Below are 27,631 nucleotides of genomic sequence, written 5' to 3'. Positions count from 1 at the left end.
TACAAGAATCCACACTAATCCTCTAAAGTGACTCTCTTTACTCATGAAATTTTGGTCTGTGGATTGTAAATTTAGAACAGCAAGTATTTAATCCTGTAGAGCAGAACTAAAATAGGTCATCCAAAATTATGGAAAATACAGTCACATATGCACTTCATAAGCCATGTATACATAGGCATGGAAACACACACAGTGGGGACATTTGTGCTATTTTGGTAGAACAGGAAAGAAAGAAAAAGCTGATAACACAATTATCAGCTCTGAACTACAGATAAATTTTCCAGTGCAGAACTGAGATTACAGATGTTAGTAGGCACAATTATGCATATTTGCTTCATATTAATATTTACAATTTGTTGGGGTTTTTCTAAGATAGATGGCTATATATGTATACACCTTAAAAAGCACATGAAACCATACAACTAGTCAGCATGCTGCTGACATTGTAAAGCTGGGATATGCACCTGTCAGTCCTTTCCTTTCATGTTATAGTCTTTGTTTTCTCAATAAAACTATTTCTTTGATTAAGAATCGATGTATGGCAAAAGATGGTAGGATTTTGTCTTTCTCAATTACAAGATACATTTTAAGTTCTCAAATCTCCAAATGTCTGTGCACCAGTATAACTATATTTCAATGAATGACTAGGCCTAGTTAAAAACAGTAGTATATGAATAGATCCTAAATTACAGTTAAATTTATAAATTTCAATTCTGAATTGAAATACAGATTTGAGATAATGGTCTAGAGACCATGGAAGACAATTTTGCAATTACCCCACTTTCAACTATGTCTTCTAAAATAGACTTATAAATGCCATTTTCAGAATCTTTGTCTACAAAAATATTGCAGTGCTGTATTATGTTACTATCCAATCGAAGCCTGCTGTACTGAGAGAACTATAGGTAAATAATTTTTTGGTAGAAAATCCATTAGATATTTGAATGAAAAGAAGATAGAATTTTATCTTCCAAGACACAGACTGTTAGAGTGGTTTTTCATTGTAATATGTAACTCTCTAAATGCCAGAAGCATACCCAGGCCATGTGTTCACTCCTGTAAATTTCAAGTTATTTGGGACAAATTTGATTTATTATCTGTAGGAACAACGCGTGACATGGCTCTAACTATAGGCTGTATAATCCTATCATCTGTAATCATGTAATGGTTATGATCATCATTTCAAAGACAGAATACAAGAAGAAAATAAATAGCCATATTTTAAAGATTCTCTAAGTTGTATATCATCCCAAAAAATTGGATATTTTTGCTTAGTAAAGACAATGAAATCAACCCTCTTTACTTAATCTTCAGAAAAGTCCTTATGAAGTAGGTTACTATTTTATGAAGAGGGAAAGCTAGGAAAAAATTGATAGGAAGTGAGACTAGCAGGAATTCCCTGTTACTAAGTCCTGGGCTCATACTTCCCAGCTGTTTTTGTTTTCTCCTGCATAAGGCAGGTGTGTTTCTCTGCTTACAGGCTGTATCTGGGAGTCATGTCAGTGGAGTTTGACATAGCCATATCTGTAAATTGGATTTGCAGCAGTTGTGCAGAGAAAGCATATCCTCTTCCCCAAAAGTGAAAATGGAGTCACAATATAATTCAAAGACCATTAAGTGTCTGGAAGATGCCCTTGTAGAGCAGGGGACATTAATTTGTATAGTGTCAAATGGTATAAAAATATCTTGATGAAAATATTTTATTTCTGTGATATATTGGTGTTGTATCGTTGCCAACAGAGACTTGTATAACAATGTAAATGGTTTTTTAAGTGTTTGTTTCCATCCAGGGCTCTTTCAGCCCAGGCACTTCCCAGTCTCATTGTTCCTTTGTTCTAGCGGATGTACAAAGCACTGAGTGTTTTGTTTTCTGGACCAGATAGATTAGATAAAGTCTGAATTTCTGAACTTCACCTTCTAGGCACGCAACTTTCTTCTTTGCTCATGCACCTTAGAAGACAGATTACCCAGGACAGTAAAAGTGCTTCTGAAAATGCAGATATCTTTTTTTGTCAAACTTGGCAAATAATACAGATGACAATGGTGATTACTTTTGCGGGACTAAAGAACAGTCGAATTTGTCCTAACTTAGTCAGAAAGAGGGTTAAACTCCTTGATAGTTATCATGACTGTTCTCTCAATGTCAGTCAAATTAAGACTTTTTCAGCTGGCTGTGCATCTGACCATATATAGTGCTGGAATTTATTTCTGACTTCCAAAGTCTGACCTTTTGGATTAGAACAATTGCCTTCAAGGAACAAGATTATACCCCCACTATTCACTTTTGCCAGCATAATAGTCTTTAGTGGCTTAGTATATATTATAGGTGGAGCTGGTAGTCAAGCCTATTGTTAAGATTTCCTGACACTTTTCATTAAAACCTCATGTTTCAGTTGCTGTAACTGGGGGAAGTTTTAACTATTTGGCCTGAAGTTTGATGTGCTTGGTCTTTGAATTGATTTTTAATATTACTTTATTCTTTTTCAGATTTAAGCAGACTTAGTTTGGCCTTTAAGAAAGCGGCCAAGAAAATATAGTTAATTTTATTGATTAATTTCGTAAATCAATTTGTTTAATTTTCATCTGTTTTTCTGAAGAGCACTAACATCTCTGTGGTCCAAAGAAGAATTTGAATTTAAGGAGAGACATAGGTTCAAAGGGACACAGTGCTTTCAGAGCCACAGAAAAATTGAGGTTGGAGGGGACCTCTGGAGGTCATCTGGTCCAAGCACCCGGCTCAAGCAGGGCCGCCTGGATCTGGTTGCCCAGGACCATGTCCAGTCAGTCTTTGAATGTTTCTGAGGAAGGAGATGCTTCCTTGACATTCCTAATGTATTTGATTGACAAAGTGTGCCACCAAAACTTGGCACTACTCTGTGCCAAGCAGAGTTTTGTAGGAAGTGATTAAACCTTCCACATCATCCAGAATTTGAAGAAAAAGCAGCTTAAAGCCTGCTAAGGCCCTCCTACTTACATATTTGTAGGTGGGAGGTAGGTTCAACTTCATCCTTGCAGTCTTTACATTTGTAAATTTTTAAATTATGTGATTGACATTTTTTTGTCTTCTTTGTTCAGGGAGCCAAGCAGCAATGACTGTATTGGAAAAATAGTCTTATTCTTCTGTGTTTGAGGTGCTGTTCATACAGACTCTGCAGTTCTCAGCCTGGATGCACCTTACACTCCTGGTCTGATGCTAGGAAAGAGTAGCACAGAGTGTACTCTTGTGGTAGGCAAATTTATTCCTAAATTGTTGGGAAACTTTAACGTCCCAACTTATGAAGGCTTGATTTCACTGCTTTGGGTTGTTTCATGATATCTTCTTAATAAGCATCTTAATAACGTTTTTGGAAGACATAAACATCAATACCTTAGTACATCAATATGTAATAGATTTTGTGTGGTTTGCATGAAGTCTTGTGAGTGATGAAATGCACCTGGAGAATAAAATCAACCAGATTCTTTAGGTTTGGTCAGTTTATCTTTCCTTTAGAGTGTATCTTATTTCACAGGTGATTTTACTGGAGAGCTTCTTAATAACATAATGAATGTTGAGAGTTTCAGAGAAATAATCCCAATATTAGTTCCTTAAGGTATATCCAATATACTGTTTGGGTTTTTTTAAATTTTTATGAACAGAACTACAACAGAGCAGAAGCATGTTCTGTCAGAATCTGTTTGAAGTTGTTGAAGCTAATACTAAAACCAAAAGATTGTTGCCCTTAAAATTGTATAAATGTTCATGCCATTAACTGATAAAGTGTTTAGGGTGAGTTCTAGGAAATGAAAGCTGTTGCTGCCATCTATAAAGCTACATTACACTAAGGTACTGAGTATAATTTGCTGGGTTTACATGTTTGCTGCTGTTTCTTACTAAAGTTGTTCAGTTTTACTATCAGCAGATTTCCAAGCTTGCAATATACATCCCCAGTGGAAGTGTTTTGCTATGTGCATGTCTGAGTGAGTGTGTACAAATACATAAAAGTAATATTTCTGAATTCTTCAAGACTCTCTTGTAGACTGGCTTCAATGTACAGTGTTTATAATTAGAAGGAAAAACTTTTTGAAAAGTATTGGCAGCATGATGATGATAGAGAGTTTTGGAAGATTTCTTGTGCTGCTGTGTAAAATTTCAGACAATCTCAAAGCAATAAATGGTTTATGTTTTATGGGGTTTTTTTTCCTAACTGCAGATCCCTTGCCACCATCTCATTTGGAAATTATTAAGGAAAAAACTACACTCACAAGCTTGCAGGTTCAATGGAATCCTTCCTCAGGAAAGGTGGACATGTATAACCTAGTATTACTTGATCGTGATAATAAAAAGATACAAGAAGTCTCCATACCAGGAAGAATTTCAAAAACAGAAAATACATTTTCCAGTCTCATTCCTGGGAATAAATACAACATTGTCCTCAGTGCCGTTGCTGGAAATAAAACTACCCCAGAACTTCACATTAGTGGATCCACTGGTAGGACTTCTTTTCCTGTAGTTCATCTAAGCAAAACCACTTACAGTATTCTGTACTTCTGCATTTTGAAATTAGCAAATTGGTATAATTTTTCTACATGGCTATATACCTATATGTTTATTTATGAAGTATCTATTGATTATAAGTAGAAATAAGATATGAATCTCTGACTGACCTAAAGAATCGTTTGCTAAGAATAGTCTCATTTTTATTGTGTATTTGGGGTTGGGTTTTCAGTAACCCTAAAGAAACCTACACATTCCAACAATATATCTATTCAAAATTGCTGAAATGATGGAGATAACTATTAGGCCTTAAGCATGTGTCCTTTTTATACCAACAGTGCCATCTCCTGTGAAAAATATCCAGGTTAGTGTCAAGACAGACACTATCCATGTTTCTTGGTCTTCTGGCTCTGGACATGTGGATCATTACAGGCTGCTGTTGCTGGATAATCATGTACCAGTTCATGAGATTCACCAGGAGGGTTCCCTGACCTCCTACACCTTTTTAGGACTTACAGCAGGCCAACTGTATAACCTCTCTATCATAACCCAGGCTGCAGGATTGGAGAGCAGCAGTTTTCAAACAATCAGGACAGGTATGATTCAGAATTCATCACAACAAAACAAGAAGCTAAGGCATTAACCTAATAGCATTATAGGACATATTTCAGAATAACATGTGATTCATGTTCCAAGTTAGAGACACCATAATCTTATTTAATTCCCTAAGTTACCACTGCAAGAAACTTAGAGGCTAAAATGAAAGTAGAAAAAGTGTGAAAGGGAAGTGGAAAAAAATGTAAAAAATTGTAAAATTCAATGATGGTTTGAGTTGTTTGGGGTTTTTGTTTGCCTAGTTGGTTGATTTCATATGGGTTTTTCAGAATTGTCGTGATTTTTTTCTTTTCATACAGACATACTGATTTAAAGAACTAGAGTTATAGAAATATATTTTTTTCAGGAACATTTTTCAGGCTGGGGTTCTTTGGTCATAGAGATAATGACAAGATGACATCCTATTGGAGTCCAATGGTTAAAACACTTATGTAGGGAAAAAAGTGTCATGCCTTCACTGTCCTTAATTTCTGGGAAGAGTAAGATGCAATTTCTTCTACAGAAATCTTATCAAATGTGGTGGTTTTGCATGGGAGGCATTTAGGGAAGTGATTTAGGAAAGGGAAGTGATTTAGGGAAGTGATTTCGGAAAGTGATGTGCATTGTGACCAGACTTCACTGTTCAGGCAAAATCACTCATACTCCATCTCATAAAACTATTCAAAATCAAAACTTAACTATGGGAGCTTGGGAGGGAGCAGGTCTTATATGTTTTGTAGTGGATGTATTTTATTCTTATTTTCTTTTTTTAGCCCCAGCTGAAGTCTTAGATTTGATGGTGACTAACGATGGCAGCTTAGATACTTTAAAAGTTAAGTGGAGAAGACCTTCAGGAAACCTCAATTTCTGTAATATCACTCTGTCTCATCTTGGATCAATTAAAGAAGTCAAAACTGTACAGCCACCAGTCACAGAGACACAGTTTGACAAGCTAACTCCAGGACGTCTTTATCAGGTTACTGCACGCACAATCAGTGGCGAACTGTTCACCGATCGGATGGCAACTGGCAGGACATGTAAGTCTTCTGCTTCAGTAAGAACATTTTAACTAATTTTTGCCCACACTGGCCTTGTAGCAAATCACTGTAAGAGACAAAATTATTTGGATTCCAGGCAAAATCTGATTAAAAGCACAATACTGTTTCAGGAATACCCCCTGCTGACTTTGTGGCAACAGTTAATCTTACCGCCAAAAGCAGCTCCAGCATATCTTGGGAGCAGGCGACAGTCATGAATTTTTGTTGGACCTTATAGCTAAATGAGTCTGTTACAAAACTGTTGCATACTATTGCACTTCTGACCAACTTTGTTGTCTTGAATTCAGCTCAGCATACTACATAAACTGAGTTACATTATAGGGAAGTGTGCATGTAGTCAAATTATTAACAGTCTTTAAAGTAATTTTGCAAGGTCTAGTCTTATTCCTTCTTCCAGACACAAATCTACAAACTGGAAGAGATTACGTCTCAGATTTCTCTACTATAAACAGCATGGATTAACAAAGGCATGTGGCAGCGGAGATAGAGCTGAGTTATGAGTTCTTTATCTTCTTTCAGAAGTAATAATTTTCTTTCAGGTATCTTTTGTATTGGTTCTGAACCTGAAAAATCCTTCATCATTCTCCCACAGCATTACTGGCCCTAGAGGTGTGTAATCTCTTCCACACCAGCCTAGCCTGAGCAAAAGTTAGATAGTAAAAAAAAAGTCGAACTCAGTAAAGAATGCATACATAAATTTCTAGTAGACTCAGAGCCAAAAGGGAGAAAATGTGTGTGTATGAAAGCAGAGTATTTGTTTTAGTAAATATCTGTTGTCTGCAATTAAACATCTCATGTGAAATTCACATCCTTGACATACCTGATACCCCATTCTCAGTGCAGGCTGAGAATGCTGGTACCAGAAGAGAAGTCTTTCATGTCCAGAAAGTACAAAGCTGGACTGGCTTATATGCATGTCTGTTTTGTTTATTTAGCCTACCATTAAAGTCCTTTAAGATTAGCATTTCAATCTAAAGGGAGAACTTCAGGCCCTCACTCAACAGCACTGATCCCCAGCTTTGTGATCTAGACCCAGTGCTTTCAAAGTTGGGAACTGCAAGTCCTATTTCCAAGAATGCTGGTCATAAGCAATTCCTTCCTTTACCACAGACATCAAGAGCTTTGAAAACAGTCACTTCAGCAGAAGCTCTGTGGAGTAAAGATAAATTCGTAAATCCAGACTGTCAGGTCTACAGATGCTGAAGGGATTGGACTCTTAGGGTCCCTCTGTAATTCACAGAGAGCCAGGTGCCCAAGAATATAGTACACATTGCTGTGTATTGCAGCAGAACCAGCCAAGAAGTGCTGTAGTAAGAAATACAGACATCTCAGAGACTGAAACTTTGTGCCATTAGGGTATAATGATGTTCAGTCAGCCTGTCAAGGCTGAACTTTATCTGTTACGATGTAAGTTCATCTGTGCTTCCTAACAATACAGTGTGTGCTTTTATCCACTCACTCAGAAATTGAAACACATTTCCCATATTCACTGGCATATGGGAGTTCTAGGTCTGATAGCCAGCTATTCCCATGGGAAGTGAAACCGGTAAGTATTTTGTGATGCTGCTAAGGAGGTTTTTTTTCCTCTGCTACAAATTGATCCTACTGATCAATTAAATATTAACTACGCTAGATAAAGCATAAGAACATGATGCTAGCCTTGTAGTTATCAGCTAATACTTGTGGATGGTCTCAGGGCTCCAATACTGATCTCTGAGTATCTTAATATGAAGCTTACAGGTATCCTCTCCTAAGGGTCTGCATCTGTCTTCTAGTCTCTGCTTGGTCTGTCTAATATTTAATTATTCCTTGAAAATCAGAAAAGCTTCAGTGGTCCAATGTGACCTGCAGGAGTACACGGAGAAGGTTAGGCTTGTAAATTTAATGAAGTACAGGACAGGATGGAGTGAATGCTTTAATATACCACTGTCTTGATCTCAGTGCCTTTTACAGCTGGGAGGAATTAGGGCATACAAGACAGTTTCTAAGTGAGCTTAAGTGCAGGAAACAACAGGGAACCTGACTGAAAACTGCAAGGGGCATCCAAGAAGTGTACAGGGGTGCCTTAAGATGGGTTGCCCATTTCTGATGTCAGAAACCAGCAGGAAAAAAAGTGAGTGGTTTTTGTGGGGAAGAGTAAAAATTGCCTTTAAAATGAAAACCAGCCTTTGCAACAAGATAACTCACATTGCTCTAGCTAGTCCAAGCACTGGTACAATAGCTGTGCTTTGAGACAGGTTTTGCCCGTACATTTACGTCTCACCAGAAATACCCCACTTCAGAATTGCTTTTTCGCTTCCTCTTTCTCCAGTTCCCCAGAAAGTTTTGGAGCTGCAGGCAGGTGCTGGTGGCTGGCCACGGTCTCTGCGAGTGACCTGGGTGCCCCCTGCGGGAGACTGGGAGAGGTACCACCTGCTCCTGTGGAACCGCTCAGCCCTGGTGCTCAACACCACCCTCGAGAAGGACAGCACCGAGTACCTCATCCGTGATGTGGGCCTCATCCCAGGGAGAGAGTATGGCGTGGAAGTCATTGTGGAGAGTGGTGATTTGCAGAGCAAGACGAGTTGCTTGGGAAGAACAGGTCAGCATGCTTGTCCAGGCACTGTGAGAGTGCAAAGTGTTCAGCTCTGTGAGCAATGGAAGAGTACTTGGGAATCCACAAGTTAATTTCACAATTAATACAGTATAAAGGAGCTCCCTTTGTAAACTACAGAGATAATTTTAGCAGTTCTGTGAAAATTTTTGGGATTACTTTTGTAGTAAATGTTTTGTTAGTGAAAGCTATGGGAACTATATCACAATTCTGTCATGACTCAGGTGTTACATTACCTGTTCATTTCACTTCTATATTTTATAGCTGATTGTAGGGCACCCTATAAAGGTCTTAAAGAAAGCACTATAGGCCTTCCTGTATTGTTCATCAGTATGTTTCCTTGCCAGTCTGTGTAAAGAATATTAACCATATGGCAAAGATGTATCTTAGTATGGCTGTCCTTTAACATCCCAGTTCTTGGTATTGTGCTTCATAAAGAAAATGGGTGAGTCTGTTCAAGTTTTTAAGTTTGAAGCAAATCTGATGTGGCTCTGACTAACACACTGCGAAAGAATTCCACTCATGTCCCTGCCAGGTATTTGGATTTCCTTTGGAAACAAACTTTAAAAATAATTTTTATATAATTGTTAGAGTTTCTGCTCAGTGAATGCAGAATAAGTGCAATTCAGAGGAAAGGAAGACTTGGAGTAGGAATAAAAGGCTAGGCTCAAGGCGAACTTGACTGAAAAATGTGAGATAGGGACAGTGCCATTCTACTTTATCCTCACCCTTCCTGGGGCCTGCCTTTTCTACTATACTCTCACCTGTCATTCCCCGAGGACTTAATTTTGTTAATTTTGCACAACAGAAAGACCAGTAGAAGCCACAGAACTGAAGCTTTCTCTGACTTTTAGCAAATTTGATCAGAGCAAGATGCATTCTCATCTTCCTTACTTTGACATATGTTGCAAGTAATTTAACTTTATGGTGTTACTTTTAATTGACTCAGTTAAATGATTAAAAGTTGGACCCAATGATTTTAGAGGTCTTTTCCAACCTTAGTGATTCTATGATTCTGTGATTAGAACAAGGTCCATTTAATAACATTCAGCAGTGGGTGTATCATGACTGTGTTTGACCCACAGTGAGGTGCATAATGTGTCTGTTATGAAGTATAGATAGTAGGCCTTGTTGTGACTCAGTTTTCTCTTACATTAACCCACAGACTTGGAAAGTGAGTTGTACTTCAATGTGACAGGGACAAAATCAGATCAGGGACTATATTAGGCAAGACATGCTTGCTCGGTATGCAGGCACACACACACATGAACACACAGAGAAATTCACTGATTGGATTCTTTCTTTTATGCCCCTATAAGTTTGAAGTGTCTCTCAGCTTGACTTAGATATAAATCAATGCAAAGTCAATGTCACTCTGACCCTATAATTTGCATCCTTGTTTGTTAGAAGTACGTTGTTGTAGATCTGATTCATGGTACAAATGTCTTATATCCCTTATAGCACCCAGAGTTCAAGAGGAAGTTTGCTGACTTCCCTGCATTTCCATTTGTACTAAAATATATATCCTGGTGTAAGTTTAAACCTAAGCATGACAGCCATAGTTGCATTGCTGAAGTCTGCTGCTAATAGTCCTTTACTGGAAGAGGGGCACAAATACTAGATTTGTAAGAATGGCTTCCTAGAAAAAGGTAAAGAATCTCCTCTTGATTGCAGATACTCTGTTGCTGTCAAATTTCTTTCTTAAAGAACACATTTCTCACAGCAGCTTGAGGTAGGGCATGTGTGCTTACTACATAGTTCTGTTTTTGTTGTGATATCTGTGTACTTTTCCAGCTCCAGAACCTGTTCTCCAGCTCCGTGTGAAGCATGCTAATGAATCTTCACTTAGTGTCATGTGGATGACCCCTGCTGCAGAATGGGACAGCTATGTGGTTTCCCTGGAAGTCAGTGAGCTCCCTATTGTAAAAAAAGGACTTGCAAAAGAAGCTAAGGAATTCACTTTCACTGACTTGATACCTGGAAGGAAATATACAGTGACCATCACTACCATTAGTGGGACTTTAAGCAACTGGACTTCAGTAGAAGGAAGAACAGGTATCATCTTGTCAAACTGTTTTAATCTTTACTTCTGTCAACCACTAACAATTTTTTTTTTTTTTTTGCTTTGTAGTGAACTTAATTAACTCAGTGTCTAAATCTCAAAAGTCTTGATCTTATGTTTGTTTCCTCAGTAAAAATGTTACATGTCTGAGTCTCTCATTTCTGACTGTCAGGTTATCTTACTGTATTTATTTAAGATTATTGGGAAATAGATGTGTAATTCCTGGCAAAACAGTTTTCTGAAATATTATGTCATATCTATTCAATCTGCATTAGCACAAGATTCCATATAAGAAGAACCATTTTCATTGTGTATTTTCAGGAAGGTCACTTCTTGATGCAAAGCATTTATCATCTGGGAAAAAGAGAAACATTACCGCACAGGAAAATGTTACTTTAGGGGGAACATTCCAAGGTTGACAGACACAAGGTCACATATGTGACCTTGAAGATGTGTTTTGAATCTTTTTGCTCTTCTGATTCCAGAATATGTGTTTGTTACTGAGGATAATGACTGTGTCACAAGGAAGGTCCCATTCTCACCCCCTGCTGGGTGCTGATTTTGTGCACATGTGCAAGTTTTAAACCATACAGGTTGCTTTACTCTGTTTAAGCACTGACTTAAACATTCTCCAGTGCAAGCAAAGTTTTAAAATGTAGTTCTGACTTGCACAGCTCAGAGGAAACCAAGCTGCTTGTGTTTGAATTGAAGCATGCCTAGAATTGATGGTGGTCCTTATTTAAATTTTATAACTCCTTCCAAGACCTGAGAAGTTTAGCTATATTTTGATTTCCCTGTTATGTTATTAGATAGCTGGAATTTCAGTTCCATCTGACTTATACACCTATAGGGGCCCTAGTCAGGCATAAAGGTCCCACTTCACTAGTATGAGTCAATGCTTAAAAACACATCAGGCACTGATTGTGTGTCATTACATTCAAGGTGAATTATAAAGAACAAACATTATTTACTAGAACATAAGTTTTAATAAGCATTCCAAACCTCTGAATCTTCTTTGCAGCAGGACAACTTACTAGGCTTGAAAAATATTGCTGTAAATATGACAGAAGTAGGTCTTACTTGCAAAGAGCCCTGAAATGAGCATTTAGCACAGAAATGTGGCACTTTAGTGTCCTGTTGGGGCTAACTATGTTATGAGAACATTATAAAACAGGAAGGATTTTTGATCTAGTTTTTTGTCAACTTTGCATTTTCTTCAGCTTTGTGCCTAACTTTCTAGTTTTTGTTAATGATTACTAATCCAGTACTATATTGCAAAAATGTTGATGAAAAACAAGAGCGGAAGAGTGCATTCACAGTTTATAGAGTCTTCTTTATTTCAGTTGTGCTTGGTCATATAGAAAGAAATCTTTAGAAGTAATTGTATTTCCTTGCTTTGACCAAATATTGTCAAACTAAATTAAAAAAAGTGGATTTGGGATAAAATTTGAGCTACATGTTACATTCCTTTGTTATTTCTTTATCCTTTTGGGTCTTGCTAAGTTCATGAGCTTATGCTTAGATAAATGTTATGTTTGTTTAACAGTTCATCTTTTGATGTTATAAAAGTTGGTATCCTCCAGATCTTCTTACATAAAAAGTTAAACCATAACCATGAATTTCAGTTATCCCTAAAATTAAAGGGTCTGACACAGCATAGATGACTGTGCCTGAGGTATTCTTCAAATGAGTTTGCCATTTATTAGAAATGAAAGATTTTGAATGAGAGAGAAAAAGGAAAATTAAAGGCACAGACTATATATGAAGTAGTCATCAAAAACCCTGGATGATTTCCTAAAAGGATGGCTTTTATTTAATGGTATTTATAAAATGCCATCTCTTTCAGTTCCCTGATCTTGAATCATTTTCATCTGACTGAGAAAAGTTGTGCTAAAGGCTGAAAGACCTTTCTGTGCCTTAGTTAATTTCCCATAGACCACATCCCAGACAGGAAGCAGCCCCCACTTAAAGTATTTTTAGTCCTGTTGAGTCTGGCTGCAAATTGGAATGTTCTTTTGATGCACTTCCTCAGTGTGACTAAACTTGTGTTCTTTGGGGGATTCTGTTTTGTTTTATTTTGTTTCTCTTCAGTAACAGTATGTCAATTTCCTTTTCAGTGCCAGCCCAAGTGACAGGTCTGACTGTGTCAAGTCAAGGATCAACCAACAGCTTGTTCACCAACTGGACAAGAGCACTGGGAGATGTAGACTCATATCAAGTGCTACTGATTCATGAAAATGTTGTCATTAAAAATGAAACTGTTCCCAGTGAAACTAACAGATATCACTTCTATCCCCTGAAACCTGGAGGACTCTATTCAGTTGTTGTCACCACTGTCAGTGGAGGGATATCTTCAAGGCAAACGATTGCAGAGGAAAGAACAGGTGAAAACACTCCAGCATGCTTTTTGATAGTTGAATTTATCTAAGAGAATGGTCTCGTGTTTAAGCCACTGCACTGAGAATTCAGAAAAGCAGGATTTTCATCTGTATAGCTCCATATGTGCACACTGTCTGTCCAAATTTGTGGAAATATAGCTTTAGAGAGCTAACTGCTCTAACTACAGTGGGAACTCTCCAGCAGGATCACTCTGTAATGAAGACAAAAATATGCCCTGAGAGTAATGAACAACTGTCTGGGCAAATCACTCTTTGGAAGGGACTTTCTTGTTCCATTGGCTATGTGGTGGTTGTGGTGGTGTAGTATGATTGCTCCTTACTTATGTTTGCCAAGAACCTGCCTAAAGGTGGTAGGGTGAATTTGTGTCTCAGTTTCTCACAACCTGTTCTTTTTCTTTAATCCAGCATCAAAGAATGTCTGCCTGGGCTAATTAGTTATTATGAGGTTCTTCTGTACTTCATAGAGCAAGATTTACTGCTGCATCAAAATCTTTAGGTTTAAAGAGTCATGAAATGTAATACTAATTCTGTGGATATTTAGAGGAAAAATTTGGCAATATAGTGCAGTTTTACTCATTATGTGAATTTGGCAAAGGCCAGGCATTCTGCAGTTTTCTGCAATGTTCTCCTTGAAAAGCACTATTTTCAGGTGAATAGGCAAAACAAGCCTGAAAAAAAAAATGGAGACAAATAATACTAAAAGGCTTAAAGTAGAGTAGTGTATGTTGTAAAATCATCAGGGGAGAGGGGGTTGACTCTAACAGCTGTTGGCCAGCCCCTCTGCTGAGATAAGTAAATTCAGTGCAGCAGAGTCCAGTTAAAATTTGGAAGTTCGTTATGTCTAAGTTCTGCCCCTGTAAAAACTGAGTTTTGCACCTGAGTGATGGTAATTCTGGCAACGAGGAGCCTTTGAGCTGACCTTGCTGGCTTGAAAAACAAGTGGCGTTCATGTTTTGTCCAGTAGGCGGCAGAGAACCCATTGAAAATGAAACATTCAGCGGTGGGCCTCAGCCTCTTATCATCCTCACCAGTTATTGTCGTTACTGAGGAATGGCAATCTGAGGATAACTCAGCTTCTAGGATTTTAGAAATTCTGGGATCAGGCCACCAAGAGCAATTTCCTTCACTGTATTTAAAAAAGGAGATGAATCTTGCTGAGAGACATTCACAGTGCAGAATTTCTCAGGAGTCCCAGATTGCTTATTTTGCAGGGGATGGCATTACAGGGATACTCACAACAATAAGAATTGGCTAGTAAATGTTTTTTTTTAATTTTTGCTCTTTATTGCGCAGTTCCTTCCAGTGTGACTGGGGTAACAGTAAATAACTCAGGTCGGAGTGACTACCTCAGTGTTTCTTGGCTGCCAGCTTCTGGAGATGTAGACAGTTATTTGGTAACACTCTCTCATGATGAAAAGATTGTTCAGACTCTCACCATTTCCAAATCATTCAGTGAATGCTCCTTCAGCAGCCTTACTCCTGGGACGCTTTACGATGTGATGATAACCACAAAGAGTGGAAAGTATGAAAACTATTCCCTCAGCCAGGAACGAACAGGTAAAGAGGCTCTGGGCAAGTACAGTCACTGTAACCATTGTTATGTTGGTAATGGCCAATGTATAGCCATTACCAATGATTTATCAATATCGGACCAAACCGGCATGGATGACTAGGGGTTGGAGGGTCAAGCCATAGAATTACAGCTTTACAGACTTAGTTTTATTCTTATGCCCCTGTTGCTGCTTTATTTCATGCAAAAATACTTTAGCATGAATGAAAGTAATGTCAGTCCTTATGAGTCAACAGAAATATGTGTCAGTTGTGGCTCAAATGCATTGTCCAGCCCTTAATGCCTCTACATGGCCCTTCAAGTATATTCTGCAGAGCATCTCCTCAGAAAGTTACTCAGGCACTGAAAGAAGAGAAAAAGATAGGCTAATTAGTAAAATATTAGTGAGGTGTCACAATAATAAGTAACACCCATGTCAACTGGTTTTGGTAATGTAACACGTGTCTGTGGTTTTGGTAATGTAATTTTCAAGGATATTATAACAGGAATTGAGAAATGTCAGAAAAGGATGGCAGTAATGATGGAGAACCTTTTAAAACTTTCTCAAAAATGGAAAAAAAAGAGACTTTACACTTGGTAGACCAGTCAAACAAAAGAAAGATTGTAAAGGGTGTTAAAATAACAAAGAGTATCAAGTTAGTGTAATTTTAGTCTTCTCATGATCAAAGTGAAAATCCAAGGAACAGCCACAAAAGGACAAGAACCAAATTTTGGATCAGTGTTTGTCTGTGGAACTCACTAATCTTACAAAAACAGAGCAAGTTCCATAAGACCAAAAATTAGAAAGGCAAACCACTGTATTGTCATAAGATGTAAAGCAGCCTGTCAAGTGCAGATACTACTTTATTGATTAAGTCTGCATTGTTGTCTTTTTGCAACTTCCTCACAAAACTACCACAACTATAACTCTCTGCCACAACTCTGGTTACTTCAGGAAGTTTCTGCTTTTTTTTTTCTTTCAGTTCCTTCAAGTGTCCAGGGACTTACTGTCAGCAATTCAGCCAGAAGTGACTACTTGAAGGTGTCCTGGTTACATGCATCTGGATATTTTGATAATTATGAAGTGATCATCGGGAACAACAATGATTTCATCCAAACAAAAAGTGTCCCAAAGGATGAAAATGAATGTGTGTTCACCAGTCTGGTCCCAGGGAGGCAGTACAGTGTCACAGTCAGCACAAGGAGTGGGAAATATGAAACTAGTGAAAGAGTCTATGGCAGAACAAGTAAGTAAGCACCCTGGAAACATTCTGAGACAACCCAGGGTATTATTTTTTATTTACCATACCCAGGAACAAAAATCTCATATGATTTTTAACATAGAATGTTGACTCTGAGTGTTTTAATGTGTATTATTTCAGATATAGAAAGCAGTATGTAGTTTATTACCAGTGTTTAAGTTACAAACAAGCAAAAAGTGAGACACCTATGCTGTTGAATTGGAAAGCAAATCTTGAAATATTGAAAGCCAAAAAACCAGTTGTACAGTTTTCCACATGGGCTTAATATTTATCATTAAATTGTGCTAGAATGTACTAAACAGTTTTTTCTGGTCATGGAAATATATAGGACAGAAGATAGACTAGACCTCAGTCTATTCAAACTACCCCAAGCACTGGAATTGGAGAGCATGGGGCAAGAGTGGTAAGGTGGCTCATTGGGAGCCAGGAGGGATCTGGGTGCAATTTTCACCTAGCACCATATGTGGGTTAAGGAGCCATGCTGAGAAACTCAGTTTACTAACAAAGATGTAGCAAGGGGCAAAAATAACTCACCTGTGTCTGGCACAAGTTGGAAACTGCATTGTGGTGCTGCATCACACAGATGAATTGCCTTGACTTGGCACTAGCTCAGCCCTCTTTTCTCTGTCTTTGTTGTACATGCAGATCTTACTCAGTTTTTGTTGGCTAGGTGAACTCCCTACAGGCTCCATGATTATTTATTTATTATTTTTATGCTGATAAATTGTGGACATCTGTTCTGAAATGGGACCTTCCAGTGTTAGATGAGGTGTAAACTACCCAAATAAGTGCAATCTACTACTTTCTCAAGGGAACTGCTTGAAGAACTGTAGTTCAGAAGCATGACTTCAGAGCTGCTAGCTTTTTGCTGTGATCTGTCCGTAAGTACTGAGAAGTTTCCCATCTTTCTTCTCACTTCTTCAGTGCCAGAGTCAGTGAAGGAACTGACCCTTAGTAACAGAAGCACAGAAGATCTGCAGGTAACTTGGTCAAAGGCTGAGGGGGATGTTGATAAGTATGAGATTCAGCTCCTCTTCAATGATATGAAGATCTTCCCTCCCATTTTCCTTGGGAACACCATTGAGGAGTATTGGTTCACAGCTCTGACTCCAGGACGTCTATACAAAATTCTTGTTTTGACCATCAGTGGGGATGCACAGCGGGCTACTTTCATAGAAGGCCTGACAAGTAAGAAATAATGTGGTATTTAAAATGTGTTTAGGCTTTTCTAGAATGAACCACTCAAAATCAAGGGTGAGCCATGATAATATTCAAGCTTATGTAACACTGGCTCAGAGACAGCAGATCTCACTGAAAAATCATACTAATACTTAGCCATCACCTGTGCTGAATAAAAAAGTGTCACATTTACTAATACTTGATTGTTGGCAGACAATCTGATTTGTATTGAGATGTCAGCATTTAGGTTTCTGTTATTCCCATGCATGCCAGTTGTTTGCTTAGTGTCTCTAGTTAAATCACTTACTTATTTTACACCTCTGTTTACCTACCTGAAGGGAATGATTGAGATAATGATGGAAAAATGGCTAACTAACTGAGGGTACCTAAAGAGCTTTCATTTTTTGAGGTGTTTTTAAGGCATCATAGGGGCAAGAAGGAGATTACACATAGAATTGTGTAATCCCACACAAATGTTTACAACTTTACTTGTGTTTACCCATGGATGACATTACTTGTACCTGTAAATGATCTTTCAATTTTGAATCATTTTTTTGTGGCCATAAAATAGGTAGAAATTAGGAAACCTGAGTCAAACAGGAAATTTGTGAGCAGGTGCCTTTTTGTTCCCTGTTTTTTTTCAGTTCCAAGCAAGGTCCGAAACATTCATGTGTCACCTAATGGCATGACAAACAGTCTGAAAGTGAGCTGGACCCCTGGAGGTGGAGATGTTGATTCCTACACAGTGACAATATTTCAACAAAACCATCAACTTGATTCTCAGAGTGTCTCCAAACACATCTCTGAGCACATGTTTCACAAGTTGGAAGCTGGGGAGCAGTACCGGGTGGTGGTGCAATCTAACAGTGGCACTTTGCACAACAGCTTAGCAGCTTTTGGGAGAACAAGTATGTTTTTCTTGAGACAATGAGAAAGTTGCATTATATCTTCCCAGAGACTGACCCTTGTTTGATAATGTTTCATAATGTTTATGAATGTACCATAGGGCATGGGAACATTCACACTCATGGGAAGTTTTTTTCTCAAAGCATGACTCATAGTGTTGGCATGGGTCTGTTAATACCAGTGAGATGTGTCATTTCAGTAGCTTTACCTGGGTGAATGTGCATGGAATTCTAGTCCAGCCCAGTGTCTTCCTTCATAGGATGAATGCAGTTTCATCCCTCTCATTTCCTATGTCTGTACCCATCTGACACATACATCCACTCCATGTAGGCAAATATTGTGTTCTAGAACAGCCTATTGCATGGTCAAGGCTAGTTAGACAACATATTGTCCCAGTGTCCAGGGTGTCAGAACATACAAAACAATGCAATACCTTGTTTTTAATGTATCCTCTCTCTTTAGCGCCGGCATTTGTTATTTATGGCCTTGACTTTTGTGCAGCAGTTGCTGGCTAACATTTTCTATTCTGGGCTACTATTTTGCACCAATTTACCCCTCCTTTATTTTTTATATTCCTTTCTTAACTGTTTCAGTCAGTTCATTTCACTCTCCTTCTCCATCTCTTCATGATAGTCTATATATATATCTGTTGCTTCTCCATTCCCGGTTCAGATATCTGCAATGCTCTGTAAACTTCAGCTGTTTGTATTTATGTCTAGGAATTAGTTGTTTGCATAAACATATGCACAGACATTTCCCACATATAGAGTTATGTTCTGTTAATTACTTTATTCAGAGTTGTGTATTGAATGGTCTGTATTTCACCTTGTAATATCCTGCCTTTAATTGTTGCTTCCAGTTCCAGCCTCTGTCCAGGAATTATTAGCCCATCATGCTTACAGCAGTCATTCCTTGTTAGTAACGTGGCAGAAAGCTCCTGGTGTAGCCGAAAGATATGACATTCTGCTCTTGAATGAGCAAGGGGTCCTCCTGAGTAACAAATCAGAGCCAGCTACTGCCAAACAACACAAATTTGAAGATTTACTAGCTGGCAAGAAGTATAAAATACAAGTTTTGACAGTCAGTGGTGGACTCTTCAGTAAGCGTGCAGAAACTGTTGGCCGAACAGGTAATTGGAACATCTTGGTTTACTTATGTTTCCCTCAGTCATATATCATTAAATACATGAACCATCTGAACATTTTGATTCTACAAAGATTCTAGTAAGGTACAGACTCTGGATGTTTATGCATCATTTTTCCTTTGTATGTGAATCTGAACTTTATTGTTGTAATAATGTAACCATGGTTCATAATAAGGATATTAAACCAAAATGCTGAATGCTTCCCTCTGTCTTTTGTGGAAATACCTGAATGCTTTATTGTCATCAAGTTTTTAATTCACAGTCTCAAGGTTCTTAATCAGGATTTGATGTGAATACACACTTCTAAACTCGAGGCCAAGTCTTGCTTGAAGTCTTTACTGATTTATAGCTTCTTGTAGAAGCTAATGGACAGTTCTCTGTGAGCACAGGCTAGAGAATCAGGCCTTCTGGGAAATAAAAATACTGTATTGGAGAGATTCAGTGACATTTCATGAATGCTTTCCTCTTGCTTCTGACAGTTGCTCTTGATATTACTTAATTACTTGTGGCTTAATTGAAATGTGTTACAGCCGTGAGTTTATTAAAGCTTCAGCTTAGTGGCTAGACTCTGATATTTACTCTCACCTTCTTTTCAGTTCCAGCAGCTGTTACAAATTTGAAAGTCACAGAGAACACCACTGACCGACTGTCCTTCAGCTGGACCACCTCTCAGGGGGAGCTTGATTCATATGACATCTTCCTATACAATCCAGACAAGTCCCTTCATGACAGGATTTCAGGAGAGCAGCATCTCCAACAGTGTTCGTTCCAGAACCTGCGTCAAGGCAGGATGTATCGAATGGTGATTGTTACACACAGTGGAGACCTTACTAATGAGTCATCTGTCTATGGAAGAACAGGCAAGAACATCTAAGAAAGCTATCTGTCTCCAGTGTGGTGCTCAAGGGGGACACCAGTGAGCTGGTCTGAGTCTGATGCTCATACTAGATTAGAGCAACTATTAGAAGTATCAAAATTGGCCCTAATATGTAAAAAGCATTAGATATATAAAAAGATAAATTCTGAATGATGTAGTTACAGCATGAAAAATGAAGTGAAGAACCCTACAACAGTTCCCAGGAGCTCATGTCAGAAGAAAGGCATCCCAATGTATGCTCCCTAAGCAGGAAAATGGCAAAAAAGCAATATTGGCCTGAGTGGAAAAAGCAAAAAGGCAAAGCAAGTAGGGTTAATGGGATAGCCAGTCTACCAGTGAAATAAAACTTGTTTCCCATGGGAATTTCTGGCCGCAGCTCTGTGTTTGTTCAGCCACATGTGGGAAGCAGAGTTTTCTAAGCAGCTCTAGCAGCTGTGGCATTCTGTGAAACCTTTCTTTATTCCCCTGCGGCATAGTATAGGAACTTATCTGTGGGACTACGTCTGCACAGTGGTGCAATTTTTCAGCTACCTCAGAAATGGGTGTTTCCAAACACTGACTAGGAAAAAGCTGCTTAACATTTGCAAAACTGTCCATTATAAACATTGCAACCTCTTTTGGTAACAGTGGCAGTTCAAAATAATAAAGGAAGCTACTGAGATATGCTTTATGCTTTTCAGCTGGCTGTGGTGGCTGTCTAGTTTATAAAATTACTATCATTACAAGACAAATATACAGTCTGCTTGACTGTTTTGCTTCTTCTTACCCAAAGGATGTTCTACATAAAGTAATATTCATTCCTCCTTTTTCTCAGTACCAGCCCCAGTTGTTGGTCTCAAGGCATCTAACAGAAACATGACAGACAGTCTGTGGTTCACTTGGGGTCCAGCAGCAGGAGATGTTGACTTCTATGAGCTGAATCTTTACAACCCAAATGGGACACAGAAAGAAACTGAGCAAAGGAAAGACCTGGAAGAGTGGCATTTCCAGGGGCTCATTCCTGGCAGAAAGTATACTTTGGTTGTGGTGACTCACAGTGGTGAGCTGACCAACACAGCAAATGCTGAAGGAAGAACAGGTATGGGTTTTTTTTTTTTAATCCCATCTGTTTGAATTCATTAGTTCACAACTATGCAACAGACTTGTTCTGAGGGAAGATTTATTGTAAGAGTCATTGAAGGTATCAAGATGAAGGATAACCTTAAGAGCATTAAAACAATGGAATGTGAAAGAAAAGCAGTCAGTGCTGTTTTTCTTTCAAAAGCTCAGGAATATGTTACAACTGTGAAAGTCACCATCATCAGCACAGGTGCAGTAACTGGCTGTGTATACGAGATAATCAAAACTACTTTGTGATGCATGAAGAAAATAATCCATGTTTTGTTTTATTTGTCTTGTGTAAAAATTTGTTAAGAATCTCTTTTTCTTCTCTCTTTTTCCCCCCTTTCTGCATAGCACCCAGCCCTCCTAACACTGTGTCATTTACTGATGTTGCAAACACTTCTTTATCAATCACTTGGCTGGGTCCTCCAGACTGGACAGACTATGATGATTTTGAGGTGCAATGGCTTCCAAAGGATCCCCTCACAGTATTCAATCCCTACAGCAGCAGCAAATCTAAAGTGCGCATCATCTATGGCCTGCGACCAGGGAGACTCTATGAGTTCAGTGTCAGAACTGTCAGTGGCGACAGCTGGAAGACATACAGTCAGTCACAGTCTGCAAGTGTGAGAACAAGTAAGTAAAAATTTCCCTTGCACCTTAACACTCAGTTGAAGGAGATGCAAAACTGTAAATTATTACCAATTCCTTATGCAATCAGTAATTTCCATTAATAAATTCATGAATGACAGTGATGAATTCACCTAGATTCTAAGCTCTTGCTGTGTGCAAGGTCAGTTGTTTAAAGAGTGATAATGGACATACATTTATAATCTTCACATCCAGAGCGAAGCTGTTTGGTTGCAGAGCCTGAATCAATCAGTTTCAGGAATAAAATAAGGCTGAATATTTAAACTTGTCTGATGGTAGTATATTGAAATAATCATGTTTCTGAATGATAAGAAAGGAATGATGAAAGAAACTGTGCTGTACTAGGTTTGAAACTGGAATCAGTGTTTCACTGCTCTGCATTTCTGCCCATGTCTGTGAATCTGTTTCATCTCTAGCTGTCTCTAGTTACTTCAGTAAAAGGCTGATTTGAAATTGTAAAAATCACTGAGTCGTGGCAAATCCTCATGTTGTTTGGGGTGGGATTCAGCTCTAAATTGACATCTATGTTTAGTAAGCAATATACTCTTTAATACAGCAAAATAATTGAAATTTCACCTGTACTTAATCACTTAAATGTAGATGCCCGCCTGAGACTGAAATCCTGTCTTTGTTACATATTACATTATATAAATGGTGCTCCAATATTACATGGATGAAGCATATTTCTATGTTATGTGTCAGTAATACGGGCACATCACACGCTGCCCAGGAAACCAGATCAGTCATGAGATAACAGTATCAGTATTGACTGATATAAGTGACCACATGAAGCTCCAAATAAGTTGTAACAACTTTCTAGAAATCCATTTCTTTGTGGTGTTGCTGTTCATGTTAAGACCTCATCAAGTAGAATTGAAGTATTTTCCTTGTTTTCACAATTAATTACTGGAGCTTCACAATGCTAATGGGGCAAATGTCACTAGATCTGATTTCAGATGGCTAAAATGGGTTAGACAGCCTTACATAATAATCAGGCAGCACACATTTGCAGGATAGCTGGGAATTCTGACTCCCAGCCTCCTGTTCTGATCTGATGGTTGACACAGAATCTAGGAGCTGTAGTGTGAGCAGAGAGTGTATGACACCTGTCCCTTTTCCCACTGAGTTTCAACTTCTCAATGTTTCTCTAGAGCCAGACAAGATACAAAGCCTTCACTGTCGGCCCCAAACCTCTACTGCCATTGCGTGTTCCTGGACTCCTCCTGATTCTGACTTTGATGGGTATAGTGTTGAGTGCAAGAAGATGGACACCCTTGAAGTGGAATTTTCTAAAAGGATAGAAAAAGACAAATCTCTACTTAATATTATGACCCTTGTTCCCCACAAGCGATACCTGGTGTCCATCAAGGTGCATTCTGCAGACATGACGAGTGAAGTGGTTGAAGACAGCACCATCACAATGATTGATCGTAAGTGCAATTCAGAGTTGCCCTGAAGACAGGCATTGAGCAGCACTAAGTAATTGCTCATGTTAGTTAGACCATAAAAGGAGTTCTGAACTCCACAATTGCCAATGCGTGAAGTGGTGGCTAAAGTAGATTGAACCATTCTTTGGTCTCTGTTGTGACAGACAATGCAGGATTTTGACTATATTGCCTCTCATTACATTTCCAGACCAAATTATTTGGGTCATTCATTAAATTTAGCCAGAGAAACATAAATACTTTGTCCTCATCATCACATGCCTTGTCTTCATCAGTTGTCTTCATGCTCGCTACTTGGCTTTCTGTATCTGGCTGTTTGCCCTCATTGATGGTAGCTATTCTCAGCACAAATATCCATCAGTAAGGATATTGGATTGTAGTACCACATTCTCTTTTGGCATCTATAGACTGTTCTGAGGTGCTACCTGACCAAATCACCTGTAGGACTTTTACCTGAGGGAGGATCCAGGTTTCTATAGCATGTGCTTTGAAACAGATTCTTCAGTTTCTCTACCCATAGACTTCTGAGTGGAGTATCAGTAGCATCTGCTGGTACCTCTGCACTGCCAGGCATCACTACAGTCAACAGCCTGCCATTGCTGACCCTAGAGCTGCCCCAGATTTTGCACTACATCAGGATTCAGTGGCACTGCACAATGCAGAGGCCTGCACTGTTCCAGGGCTAAACTCAAAAATGAGAGGATGGCCCGGAGTCCTGTATTCAGGGACGCCTCTGTAGCTGCTTTTTAAAAGCCACGTTTGTGTGAAATGCTAGATCATAAAAATTATGTTTGCTTTGGGAGCTATTGAGCTAAGCTAGAGTTCAGTCACCAAACTATCTTCTCCTTTGCCCCTTTAAAAGTTGCCTTTTAAATCTTCTTCTTCTATCACAAAGGATACCTCAAATCCAGACGTATGACCTGGTTATTCATTTTACAAGAGGTGAGACTGAGTCCTGTTTGAAGATTTGCTGATCATGTTTATTCTTATTTGGTTTATGTTCATGTTTGTTTATTGTCACTTAACCTGTTTTGAACACTGCTTCTCTCCCAGGCCCTGGTTAACGCTGGAGGCCCTACCTCAAGGGAACACAAAAAATTGCAGCTAGACTTTGTAGATGTAAGAAGTCTAGCTAAAAAGCATATAAATGTATGAATTTTTCGGTTTTTTTGCATTCTAAAAGCTTTTGAAATTTAGCCTCCTGCTTACGGTTTTTATATGTTTCCCATATGTGGAATATAGTTTCAGTACTAAAGGTTTTTAAAAGAATCAGCAATTTAGATCCTTGAAATCCCCACTTTTGCTGCACTTTCTTGCCTGTGTACTTCACTTTCCAGTTTACTTCTGCTGTGTCACTGTTCAAGGTATAGTTTTGTATCATACAAAGAACATTTCCTGTGGAGATTCTGCAGCCAGTCTAGAAAATGGTACTCTGTCTGGCTAGCCCTGGCTGTTCCTCTGGAAAAGAAAACAGAAATATAGAGGCTTAAAATAGGTAACTTCTGTAGTGAGTGTGTTAAGTGGCCTCCAAATACTTGGCTTAACCTGTGTTGTTTTCAGCAGCTACAATTTCTGTTTTCATAGGCTTGACACGACTTTATTGCATTTCCATGTGAGCTTCTGCAGGAATTCATACTGAGGAGGTGTCACTCTTATTATGGTGAACACATTGCTGTCTTGTTCCATCTTCTGTCAGTTTCACTGTGGGAGGTGAAGACACTTTCTTGATTGCAAAGAGAGTAGAATAAGAGACTTGGGTCCAGGCAACCTAGATTTATTACAAATTGCATTTTCTTTATTAGGTCTAGCTCACAGCAAGTACATAGGTAATGCTTTCTCTTATTTTGTATTTATTTTCTATTTATTTAATTACTCAGGTCCTCCTCAACCACCTCCAGATGTACGAGTGAACAAAAAAGAGGTGCTGATTACCAAATCCTCCATCAACTTTACTTTTAACTGCAGCTGGTTTAGTGATACTAATGGAGCTGTGAAGTACTTTACTGTGGTTGTGAGGGAGGCTGATGGTAAGTGTCTTGATTTAATGCTATTCTCTCCATAGCAAATAAAATTTACATGGGGAAGTACATCCCTATCACTGCACAGCAATGGGTTTTCTCCTCATCTAATGGCTGAGTGTCATACAGGTTTTGGATCTATACTTCCTCCCTAGCCTGTGGATGTAGAGAGTTCTATTCTCAGAGAGTCTGTAGCAACTACAGAGCTCAGACAGAAGCAGTACTGTAGATTACAGTGTCATGTATGTTCAGACAATTTTTGTAGTTGAAGGCTTATGTTGGTTGCCATTGCCAGTGAACACTGATCTGTGCCTTGCTGTGCACAGATTTTGAAAGGGAGTTTAAACGTTAGGTGCGAACACTAAAAGGCAACCCGTTTGGAGAGTCTCAGTAAACCATGCTGAGAAGACACAGGTCTGCCAGGTGATGTTTGCTAACTGAAGAACCTGACTTTGCATGCAGCACTATAAAGCAGAACAGAAATGGTCCTTGTGACGTGCATGAAAACCTCCTTTTCTACAGCTGACGTATTATTGAGATGTGTGTCTGACAAATCAGATACATGTCTCAACAATTTGTACCTTGTTTTTAGAAGTGGCTTCATTTACTGGCATACCAGGACATAATCTTGTGGCCTTTATGAAAGTTTCTTAATCTCTCTGTCCATCAGCCCTTAGGGAAAAAAAAAAAAAAGTTGATAATATTTCCACTGTCTGCTTTGTTATGTTTGGGCAAACTATAAAGCTCTTTGAGAAGGACTACTCATTGCCATAGCTTTGCCTATGTGAGTCCCTTCCAGTATTGTGAATTGGCATTCAGGGGGCCCCTGTAATTTCCTACTGTAGTTCTTCTCTATATACAGTAGAGTTGTCAGTTTATGGGGGTTTTTACTTCTTTTTGAAATAGCTAGTAGAAGGATCCAGGAATGTGGATCACAAAAACTCCCAACAACAGCACAGGAAAAAAAGTCATAGCATTTGACCTGTGCATGCCTATTGCAGCAAAAGTTGCACTGAGAACTTGTGAGGAAATGTGCCTAAAAAAATAATAGAAAGGTTGGTACTAGAAACAAGATACCCTAACCATTGTAGCATTGTATTAATGAGGTAGCCTCCAAGAAATAGAAAATTGGATAAGAACATGTCTTTCAAGAGCTTGAGCCTATAAACCTCGTCACATTAATGGCTGTGGCATCTGAACCTTCTGTCTTTCTCTGCACATGACGTAGGCAGTGAAGGACCAAAGCCCGATGAGCAGCACCCATTACCTTCCTACCTGGAGTACAAACACAATGATTCCATACGCATCTACCAGACAAATTATTTTGCCAGTAGCTGTGCTGAAAACCCTGACAGTGACTATAAAAGCTTTGACATTAAGCTTGGAGGAGAAATGGAAAATCTGGGTGGAAAGTGTGATCCAGATCACCAGAAATTCTGTGATGGACCTCTAAAGCCTCGAACTGCATACAGGTAGACTTATATTGATAGTTGTGCTCTGTCACATTACTAGTCTTGATGTCATCTGAGTGCCTGGTCCACTTGAGCTTCAGTAGATTAGTAACTGCATTGTACAATGTTCTTTGTATTTCACTGCAAATTTATGAAAGCTGTATCCATGGCCCTGTTCCATAGGTAAGAACCAGTCATTCACTAGCATGGGAATGATATGATTAATTATTCACAAAACTCTGTGCAGTGAATAGGTTTATTTATTTACATCAACTTGATGGGAAGCTCTCTTATTGTTGCTCAACATTTCTTTGGAAAGACTGAAGGCGATTGGCTAAGTTAAGGCAAGAAGAAGGCAAGCATGCTTCACTCAGTCTGGCAGAACTACCCCACTTGTTCTTTTGGAACAAGCTGGAAAAACCTGGAAGCCATTCTATCCTGTGGCACCATTCTCAGGTTCCAGAGCTAGGTCCAGGTTAGCTGTAGGGTGTAGAAGAGGATGACTGCCAAGACCAGCCTCAGCAGTTACATTGGCTGTGAGACCAAACATGAGCTCCAGTGTGGCTCAGTGACACCCCTCCCACAGTCAAATACTGTCCCAAGAGATCTGCAAGCTGCTCACTGAAATGCTACATGGAGAGATGGCACATGCCAAGGAGTGCCCATTGTGCCTCTCAGCTTCTTCATCATCATTAAAACAGTGCTAGCCTACTATAGGCTGCTCTCATTAGGGCACGTTTCCCAAAACTTCAGTCCAGGAAATACCCAGATTACCAGGAGAACAAAGAGACTATAACATTTATCCATTAGCACAGTCGTGCCCAGCCAAGTGAAGGAAAAGTGTGTCCCCCCTGAGAAGCATTTCTGA

At 38.9% G+C, this 27,631-nt stretch overlaps 1 protein-coding gene across 4 annotated transcripts in view; it reads left to right on the top strand.

Annotated features, from left to right (window-relative positions):
• Positions 1 to 27,631, top strand: part of PTPRB (protein tyrosine phosphatase receptor type B) — a 62,442-nt gene that overhangs the window by 18,337 nt on the left and 16,474 nt on the right. For 3 of the 4 annotated variants that reach the window (XM_084206773.1, XM_084206774.1, XM_084206776.1), the window contains 17 exons: positions 4,191 to 4,469; positions 4,813 to 5,070; positions 5,842 to 6,105; positions 8,438 to 8,707; positions 10,514 to 10,774; positions 12,899 to 13,165; positions 14,474 to 14,737; positions 15,713 to 15,976; positions 16,916 to 17,179; positions 17,815 to 18,078; positions 18,936 to 19,205; positions 19,817 to 20,080; positions 20,912 to 21,175; positions 21,553 to 21,834; positions 23,001 to 23,279; positions 25,172 to 25,321; positions 26,541 to 26,784. In XM_084206773.1, coding sequence (XP_084062899.1) covers positions 4,191 to 4,469; positions 4,813 to 5,070; positions 5,842 to 6,105; positions 8,438 to 8,707; positions 10,514 to 10,774; positions 12,899 to 13,165; positions 14,474 to 14,737; positions 15,713 to 15,976; positions 16,916 to 17,179; positions 17,815 to 18,078; positions 18,936 to 19,205; positions 19,817 to 20,080; positions 20,912 to 21,175; positions 21,553 to 21,834; positions 23,001 to 23,279; positions 25,172 to 25,321; positions 26,541 to 26,784 — 4,408 coding nt within the window. The remainder of the gene's footprint in view (positions 1 to 4,190; positions 4,470 to 4,812; positions 5,071 to 5,841; positions 6,106 to 8,437; positions 8,708 to 10,513; positions 10,775 to 12,898; positions 13,166 to 14,473; positions 14,738 to 15,712; positions 15,977 to 16,915; positions 17,180 to 17,814; positions 18,079 to 18,935; positions 19,206 to 19,816; positions 20,081 to 20,911; positions 21,176 to 21,552; positions 21,835 to 23,000; positions 23,280 to 25,171; positions 25,322 to 26,540; positions 26,785 to 27,631) is intronic. The other variant, XM_084206775.1, reaches the window with a different exon arrangement.

Source organism: Fringilla coelebs (assembly GCF_963513975.1).
Source record: "Fringilla coelebs genome assembly, chromosome: 5".
NCBI classification, from domain to species: domain Eukaryota; kingdom Metazoa; phylum Chordata; class Aves; order Passeriformes; family Fringillidae; genus Fringilla; species Fringilla coelebs.
The sequence above is the reverse complement of the archived record's forward strand: the minus strand, read 5'-3'. Positions and strand labels throughout refer to the sequence as shown.